Source organism: Athene cunicularia (assembly GCF_003259725.1).
Source record: "Athene cunicularia isolate RWA chromosome 3 unlocalized genomic scaffold, athCun1 chr3_part1, whole genome shotgun sequence".
Lineage (NCBI taxonomy): Eukaryota > Metazoa > Chordata > Aves > Strigiformes > Strigidae > Athene > Athene cunicularia.
This window is the reverse complement of record NW_020799097.1, coordinates 5,302,256-5,311,316: the sequence shown is the minus strand read 5'-3', so window position 1 is coordinate 5,311,316 and position 9,061 is coordinate 5,302,256. Positions and strand designations below refer to the sequence as shown.

Sequence of the window (9,061 nt, the reverse complement as noted above, 5' to 3'; positions counted from 1 at the left end):
GCCGGGGAGGGGCGGTGACACCGCTGGCGCATGCGCAGACGAGCGCGGGAAACGGAAGAGGCGCGGGCTCTGCCAGACAGGCCGCGCTTGGCGCTGGAGGTGCCCGCGGCGGGGGGGCCCGGGCCGTCTCTTCAAGGATAAACGCAATATTCATTAAATTCTGTCAAAGGGGGAAGGCTCGGGACTGCAGAAGGAAAACAGATTTCACCGACGTCCCGTCTACAGTGTGTTTTGTTAATTTGAAAAAAAGCTGTAGTCCAAATGGAAGTTAAAGTAATGGCATCGAACATAAAATGGAAAAAAAAAAAATAATTTCCTTCCTCCTGTTGTAGGTAAATCTGGTTGCAGGTTAACCACATTGCAGCATGGCCTGATTCACCTGTCTTCATTTACTGCGCCCTGTGTTTAACTTTTCACTTATTTAGTCGATGCATAGTTATACCCATTTGTTCAAGTTGTCATTAGTGTGATTTCCTATTATGTTTTACTGTTTTGCCCAAATTCAAGACATGTTCATAAAGAAAATGAAGCAAGTATTTTTGGATGAAATAGAAAACTTCGTAATATGATTTAGGGGAAAAAAAAGGCTTTGTTTTTTAAAATTCAGCAAGAATGAAAAATATTACACTTAGCTAACAAAGGTGTGAGAGATGAGAAACCAGGCCTGTGAGAAACTAAGACAAACAACCCGGGAAAGCAAAAGTTGAGGCTGATTGAAGAAATGCCTCACACACTCGCAAGACAAAACTCTTGAGTCCCAGGGTGCGTTCTGTGGAGGCCGACGCTAATAACACTGCCCGATGTAGCTGGGAGAAGGAGCCCTGTGGAGACAGGACGGCTCTGCTCTGGGGCACCTGGGCAAATTTCAAGGGCCATGTGTCTGGTGAATGAACTTTGCTTCGTTATCCACAAAATGCATATTAAAGTTAACACACCTCAAGATGCTAACAAGGGCTAACGGGATCATGATAATTACAACATCCCATGAAACACCTTACCCCTCCCCAGACATGGGATACATAGGTATGTGGGTCGATCTAGGGCACGGACCCAAGGAAAGTGGCTATAAATCAAGGTGGGGGAAGAAAGGGCTCTCTGCCCTCTGGCCATCTGGAGAGAGCAGTGAAGCAAAGAAGATGGCTGCCTCCTAGAACCCTCGCAGGCAGGATCAGCGCAGGAACCCAGACCGGTGATCCATATTCCCCCCATTCCCGCCATCTCCCTCTTTTCCCATTAAGAAATGCAAGGCATATTGTATTGCTCGCCCCAGCTTGCTATATACTTAGCCAATTATTGTGTGCTCAATTAGTACATTGTGGGTAGTTAATAAATGCTTGGACTTGGAGTCTTGTTGTCCGCTCCAATTGGGAATTTGTGAATCTGTGGTACTTGTCCCTCTCATTTGAGCAGGATGTGACAGAAGGCAAGTATCAGGAACAGCCCATGTTTATTTTAAAACAAGTATGCCTTTACATTTAAACTTCTCTGACTTGGCAGGCTGAGAACCACTTCCAATCCCCAAAAGTGCAGTGCACTACATAAATAACAGAAGGGAACCTCACGAGTCATGAAAAACTTTTGTTTATTTTTATTACAGACAAACTCCCAGAGCAGTTACGTTTACAAACTCAAAATGTCTTATATTGTTCTTACCTACAACTAAAAGAAACTTATGCTATCTATAAATGTTTAATTTTTTTTTCAAATAATATATCCTACTTGTTAGCCTCCCTTCTTCATCACTGTATACCATATTGATAAACAATTACCCCATCGGATTTAGCTTTCCCAGTCTCATCCGATATATAAAATTTTCTCCACCATTTTTGTTTCCTCTTTGTACTTGTTCTTGTAAATTTTTCTTCAAGTAAGTGACCAGATTGTACAGTACTGTGGGTAAAAATTCCCCCACATTTGTATGTTAGTATTTCCCATAAATGCTTACTATTATTCATGTCAGGACAATGTTCTTCTATCCCATAACTGTATTTGGCAGTCAGCTCAACCATTCTGAGATCTGAATCGCTCATTACCAAATTGTGACTGCCCAGCTTGTAGTAAAATCATCTGTACCCACCAGGGTTCAGAGTCACAGTTGTTTACTTGCCCAATTTTACTGCAACTACAAAGAACTAGATCGCTTCAATACCTTTGCTGAGCTGACCTTAAATACTCATGAACAGATGCATGTTTCAATCTGCTCTTTGAAAATGGTGTTCTGAATCATATAATGGCTGTGGTAGTTCCAGACACCACCTCGTCCAAACCCCTGCTCTAGCAGAGCCACCCAGAACTCAGGATCATGTCCAATGGGTTTTAAATATCGCCAGGAGAGTCCACCACTTATCCGGTCAGCTGTTTCCAACCTGTCTTCTACATTACCAGAAAGCCTCTGTAAGATATTTATAAAGAAAAGCCTACATTTGAGAGTACTGAAAACCAGTGGTAGTGTCACATTTACATTCTCTAAATTAAGCTGTGTTTCTTGGGCTGTTTCATGGCCTGAATTGTAACATCAGGGGACAGTTAGCACCAGTCCTTTGCCGTTTCCTCTCCTCACTCAAGAGGGTAACACCGCTGTTATCCTTACCACGGAACACACTGCGGTCTGTGATACCACACAGTTTCTAGCAATTTAGAACTCTGTAAACAAGCAAAGATGTGTCTAGACGTTAATATAAAGTGGAAGAAGCATCTGTCTTCATTATACCATGTAACAATGGCTATTTGGCACAAGAGGTCTTTATGCATGGTATTTTAAATCCACAGTAAAACACTCTAACAAAATGAATTCCACAGTGCGAGATATCCTAAGGTTTTCTATGTAACTAAGCAGCATTTGCAATGTATCAGCAAGTACCTAAATTAACCTAAGTTATTTGAAAAGTATATTGTCTATTTTAAGAAATGTTTTCTATTTGAGAAAAGATAAGGCATTTCATATCAGATCAATTTTACGTAAATGTCTAATGTTGAAAGCTAAAGACTACTCAAACTTATTAAAAGTACAGAAAGATACCTGCCTAATAAACCTAATAAATATATCCACAAATACAGAAAACATTTTCATATCCCAATTACCCAGTTATGACATAAATCTTTTGTTTCTGTAATATTCTAAGATACTGGGTTTTTTTCCTCTTGCAAGTATTGCAAGAGAACCTGGGAGTAGGTAATGCAACTTTCAGCAGACGAGAGGTAGCATTAAGCATCCAAACATATCTATGAATTTTAAATGAAAAGTTATTACTATGTGATGTAATGTGCATTTCCTTTCCTCCCTTTAAACAGTCTTTCAGTTAGACAAGAGATTTTTTAAATTAATTTTTAATAAGAAAATAAGTGGTTTATTTGAAAATAAGTTCAAACTGGTGAATATTGGCCATAACTGAGCTCATAGTATTAAGTAGTCAGTCTGGTGTGAAAAAGTCCAAGACATTCTTTAGCACGGCCTGTGCTCGAAGTGAAGCTTCTCAGTGCCCTGAGTTTCTATCTCTAAACCAAAATGTGGGATGCATCAATTACCAGTCATTGTTCTGGAGACAGCAGGGGAATGTAAAGCAGTAAACAAATTCAGAAAAAAAACAAAAAACCCCTCTCCAGAACCAAGTTTGCAATTCCCAAGCTTATTTTCCATGCTTATGTTGCTGCCTATGCTTTTCCAGAAGCTTTTTGGTAAGTAGTATCGCATTACACCTTCCACACTTGTACTTCGTGTGTGTTTTTACATGCTTTTGAAAAGCACGTTTGTCTACAGTAGAAAATCTACACTTTTTGCAGTGCAACCTTGAATGAGTCACTAAGTGGCGCTTCAGGTGGCTGGATGTGCGGAAAGCAGCAGGGCACTGACCGCACTTGAACGGCTTCTCCCCTGTGTGAATTCGCAGGTGCGGCTTCAAGTTGCTGTTGTGGGCTGTGGAATAGCCACACTCTTCACACCTGTACGTTTTGACAGGTAGCTGCTTTTGTTCGGAGAAACAGCCAGCAGATGAGCCTCCCACACAGGAGTGCGAAGCCAGGTGCTGTTTCAAGGACAGCCATTTGTTTGTTGAATAGTCACAGTTCTTGCACTTGAGATGCTGCATATTAAAATGTGTGACTCGGTGTCTTTTCAGGTGGCTGGAAGTACAAAATTTTTTCTGACAAACGCTGCAGCTGTAAGGTTTCTCACCGGTGTGAGTTCTTATATGTAGTTTAAGGTTACTTAAAATGTGTGTAGTGTACTCACACTCCACACACTGATAGAATTGTGGCCGACTCTGCACCAGCAAATCACCTTCTGTGCCCCTCTGGACATGTGGCTGTGCTCTATAGACTTCCGAACCATGCAAGAAACTAATGCTGTCTGAATATTTTGAGGAACCAAAATCTCTTCCTGGACACATGCCTACATGCATTTCATGATGCAATCCAAGATTCTCCAAACAGCTATCTGCAACCAGGCAGTGGCCACACTTGTATCCATTCTCCATGTGAATAAGGCTATGTTTCTGCAAATGGTTTGACGTATTAAATGGCTTACTGCATTCTTTACACACCAACGGTCTTTCATCTCTATGTATTTTTAGGTGCAGCTGGAAGTTGCTGTGAGCAGAAGTAGCATAATTGCAGTATTGGCATTTGTACGTTTTGTATGTAGACAAATTGGAAGGCCACGTATCCCTTGTGTTTTCCACAAATTTATGATATGCATCATCACCCCGAACTTGTGAATGAGAGACCCTGCAGTTGAAGAGAGGTTCCTCTTTGTAAGTGTCCATTTTGTATGAATTCAGAGGAATTTCTGATCTATTCCCAACAAGAGGGAAGCTCTTGCTTCCATGGCTGGTTTCAAGGAATTTGTTTCCAGAGCACATATTTTTATCGTCCCACATATCACCTGCCTGCTCAAAGTTTACCTCTGAAGCCAGAGGCAGAGAAACGTGGTCCTCGGAATCCCTGCCAACTTCACATATTTTGCTTTTATGACATTCATTGCTGTGATTCATATAACCATTACCAGCAGCCTTAAACTGTTGATGAAATTTCTTATGAAAGCTGAGCTGTCCTCTAGTGAAAAAGACTACATTACACTCATGACATTTATAATTCTTTACAGGTCTTTGAGTTGTCTTTCTTTCACTTATGACGTTGCATTGCTGCCCACAGCATGTTTCTTTGCCTGCATGTAATCTTCTGTGTCTCTCTAACGCAGTGCTGCTTCTGAATGCTGACTGGCAGAACTCACAGGAATATGGTTTAGCCTGTGAGTGTATGTAGCTGTGCCTTACCATGCTTGCAAAATACAATGATAAAAAGGTGCAAAACCTGCACTGGTACAGTTTATACCCAGCATGCCAGTACATGTGATTTAACAGATAGGATAAGCTATTGCAGGAGTAGTCACACTGAGGACACTGGTAAGGTGGTCTTACTTTATGTCTCTTCATGTGATGAATAAAAATCTTAGGATTTGATGAAGCAAATAAACAAATTTTGCAGGAAAAACTAACTGGCACACCCAGAGGTTTAAAGTCCCTTTCAATTTTGATGAAATATCTGTCATATTTATTTTGTCTTTTCTTGGTCTCAGATTTTCTTTCTTCGGATCTCCTCTGCCTGACCTTTCTCGCATTTATTCTATTTTTTCTTGCCTTGTGCAACCTCGCCATCTTCTCATGAAATTTAAGGTGATTCTTAAGGTTGACAGAAAAGAAAAAAGTTCTTCTACAAAAGCAGCATTTATGTATTTTCTTATCTTTATGAGCTGAATAAACATGTTTCTTTAGCTGTGCGTTGTATTTATATACAGAACTACAAAACTTGCACTTGAAATTCCATCTTTCATGCTTATTTATAGAACAAGATGCTTTAGGAAGAGGTTTGATGGTCACATTATTACTTAGCCATGGTAAACCTTCTTGCTGGCTTTGGAATTCTTTTGGGCTTGCATGAGAAGAAACAAATTCTTGTTGCTGATATCTTTTCTTAGGAAATGGTGTTAATGGCTCATAAATATTCTCTTCAGTAGTATTTGATTTAGATGGAGAGGAAGCATTCATCTCCAGTTTCCCTACATCTTTTAGCAATTCTTCTGAAGCAGAACAACGTCCATTAAAAGACAGATCAGAACTATTACAGGTAGGTGTCGGTTGTTCTTTCAAGTCATGTTCGAAAAGAGAACTCAGAGTTTCATTTTCAAAATTGACTGCCTTTCTTTTTCTGCTATTAGCTTCATTTTCTTCATTCTTTGAGGAATCAGCATCTACAGGGAGATAAAAGGTCACATGCATGACATTTCATATAATCCCCAATGTTCATGATTCACTGGTAGTAATAACCCCAAACCTGTCTAACAACTTACTTGTTCTTCACGCTTTTTTGCTTCCTTAGTATTTTTCTATCACCACTTCTTTCCTAATGTCTCTCTCCATGTTTTCCCCTGCAACCTTTTAATAATGTTTTAAGAGAAGAAATCCTAGTTAGAAGCCTCCTTCTTTCCATATCCTCTTTTGACTCAAAGCTCTGAATTTCACAAGAAAACACTGCATCCTCTATAGCTTTTTATGTAACAGCTTTATGCCAGAATTCCTACAGAAGTACTGTCACCAAACTTTGCTAGGGCTCCATTCTCACAAGTACAATGTTCTTTCTGATGTCTTCTTAGACAGGAAAGTATTCTTAGTACTTCTCAACACCTTTCTTCCCGAAGGACTTACATCTGCTCCAAGGAATGCTGGTTTAAACCTAAACTATGCCCCTCCCAGTCTCTGCTTATATTGATGAGGTACTGCCTGCTGGTTTTCCCTCCCTATAAAAACCCTTTAACCTAATTTTTTATTTTCAGATCTTTCTCCTTAATGAAAGGCTACCCTTTTACAAGCTGTAGCAGAAAAAGTTCAAATTTATTGCAGCTTCCCTATTTTTCACAGGAGTTTGTGAAAAAACTAAGCATACTCTAGCCAATATTCTCCTTCCACTGCATATGATATTAAACTACTTTGAAGTGCTTACTCTAAAATAAACAGGCTTGGCATTCTTCCCATACACTTTTCTAAGTATTTCAAAAAGATCATTTACCAGATTTCTCAAACTCTTGCTCTAGTTTTATTAACAAGTTACCTTTCGCTTCCACTGTCTCCATCTCCTTATGGACCTCTGGTTGTTCCTCTTGACTGACATCAGAAAGAACACCAGCAACACTGGCAAGTTCCTCTTTATGGCTGGATGTCACTGCCAGTGTCAACTCTCTGCTTGTCTTGATGGCATCCTCTCTACCCTCACTGTCAGTAGAGGAGAGGAGAGGAAGAATCTTCTGAAAGGCACCATCATATTCTTCTCTGTCACTGGTTTCATTTACGTCTATAAGCTCTGTTTTGCAAGATGGTGTAAGCAACACATGTTTTTGACTACAGTTATCCTTGCCTGCATCACACCAGTCACTTAAAGATGATTCTGATCTGTTACACACACTCTCAGCAACACATTTTTCTTCAGAGTATTTAATACAATCATCCGTATTTGGACCAGTCTTGTTTTCTTCCAAAATGCGGAAACCGCTACTATCATTTGAAGGTGTCACATTACTTTCTAGGAAGATATCACTGTTTAAGTTCACCTCCTGCTCATCCTCCTCTAACTCGGGAGCCGGCGCTGCCTGCTCCTCCGCGTCATCTTCCAAAAAATCGTCATCGCTCACCACCAAGATAGTGATTGGGAGAGTAACTTCAAAGACATCCGACTCTAACGACAGAAAAAGACACCAGTCATACTATTTCCAAAAAACCTAAAGCAACCGCGGACACCGAGCCCCGCTGTGCCAATGCGCATGAGCACGCCAGATACACAGCAACACCCCCCGGTTCTCATGGCCCTCGCGTCTCTCAGCCCCCGCCCGGCCGTAGCACCGCTGGGTCCCTACGAGGGAAACGGACGCTCACCGTTATCGTCCATCGGCTCCGAGTTGTCGTGCTCCACCGACATCTCCCGGTTCGGTTCGGGGCGGCCCTGCCCGCACCCCGCTGCCTCCTCGCTCGAGTCCGGCCCCAGCTCACAGCTGCAGAGGCACCGCGCATGCGCACAGGAACAGGGAATGGCGCCTACTGACGCGCCGTTTCCCAGGGAGGAGGGGCTAAAAATGGTCTTCCGCCTTCTGATTGGCCAGAGCGTCACAGAGGCATTCTAACGCATGTCTGCCGACTTCTGATTGGACAGAGTGTTACCGAGGGCGTTACACGCACGTCTGCTGCCTCTTGATTGGAGGGAGAGGCAGGGGGAGGGTTAAAGTACGTATGCCGCCTACTGATTGGAGAAATTGGTAGGGGGCGTGCCCTGGGAGGGGGCGTGGCATGGGTCTGCCTGATCGCGCTGGGCTAGTTGGGTGTCAGCGCGGTCTTTTTTAAGGGGTTTAAACCTCAGGTGATTACACTGGGCAGGGAGGGGCTTTCGGAAGCTCTGCAAAATCTGTTCCCGTTTTGTACGTGGATACGGGAGGATGACGCTGGAGCGTGTCCAGAGAAGGGCAACGGAGCTGGTGCAGGGTCTGGAGCACAGATCTGCTGGGGAGCGGCTGAGGGAACTGGGGGGGTTCAGTCTGGAGAAGAGGAGGCTGAGGGGAGACCTCCTGGCCCTCTGCAACTCCCTGCCAGGAGGGTGCGGGAGGCATCGGCCTGTCAGCCTTGCACAGCCTCAGGGAAACAGCTAGGCTTTGATAAAAAACAGGCCTTGGAGGAAAAATAAGAAACTGCTGAGATGTGCCAAGGTGGCAGGGAAAAACAATTGACAGCAGCAACACTGAGCTGTGGGAAAGTACTGCACTGTGAGAAGTTACTGCTGTGTGAGCAGCGCGTGAACAAGAAGGTGATTGGTCTGCACAGCGTGTGTTAGAGTGGCCTTATGCTGATAGGAGAAAAGGTTGATAGCTGTCTAATTGCTGATTTGTTAACTATGAAGTCAGAACTTTACCGACAGCATGCAAGAGCATAAGTATGTACCATTGTAACAGTATATTTTCTCTTTCCTTCTGCACTTCACAGAGAGTCCATGTCTCAGTTGCCACAGGATGGTGCAGAGAGGGGGGCAG

General features: G+C 42.6%; 2 protein-coding genes across 2 annotated transcripts; both read right to left on the bottom strand.

Moving 5' to 3' along the window:
* Positions 1–2,985: 2,985 nt before the first annotated feature.
* Positions 2,986–4,904, bottom strand: LOC113478096 (zinc finger protein 85-like). Its single transcript, XM_026844928.1, has one exon. The coding sequence runs from the start codon at positions 4,872–4,874 to the stop codon at positions 3,627–3,629; it is 1,248 nt and encodes a 415-aa protein (XP_026700729.1). The 5' UTR covers positions 4,875–4,904; the 3' UTR covers positions 2,986–3,626.
* On the bottom strand, positions 4,884–8,033 carry LOC113478891 (zinc finger imprinted 3-like; the record flags this gene model as incomplete). The annotated part of the gene is made up of 3 exons (XM_026846422.1): positions 7,920–8,033; positions 7,102–7,722; positions 4,884–6,244 (listed from the first exon to the last, which is right to left on the bottom strand). Coding segments are annotated over exons 1-3 (2,025 nt in total), but the record flags the coding sequence as incomplete, so codon positions are not given.
* Positions 8,034–9,061: the final 1,028 nt, after the last annotated feature.

Bases quoted from the DNA above. Each gene is read 5' to 3' on its own strand.
- LOC113478096 (XM_026844928.1), bottom strand. From the start codon at position 4,874: ATGTGGGACGATAAAAATATGTGCTCTGGAAACAAATTCCTTGAAACC.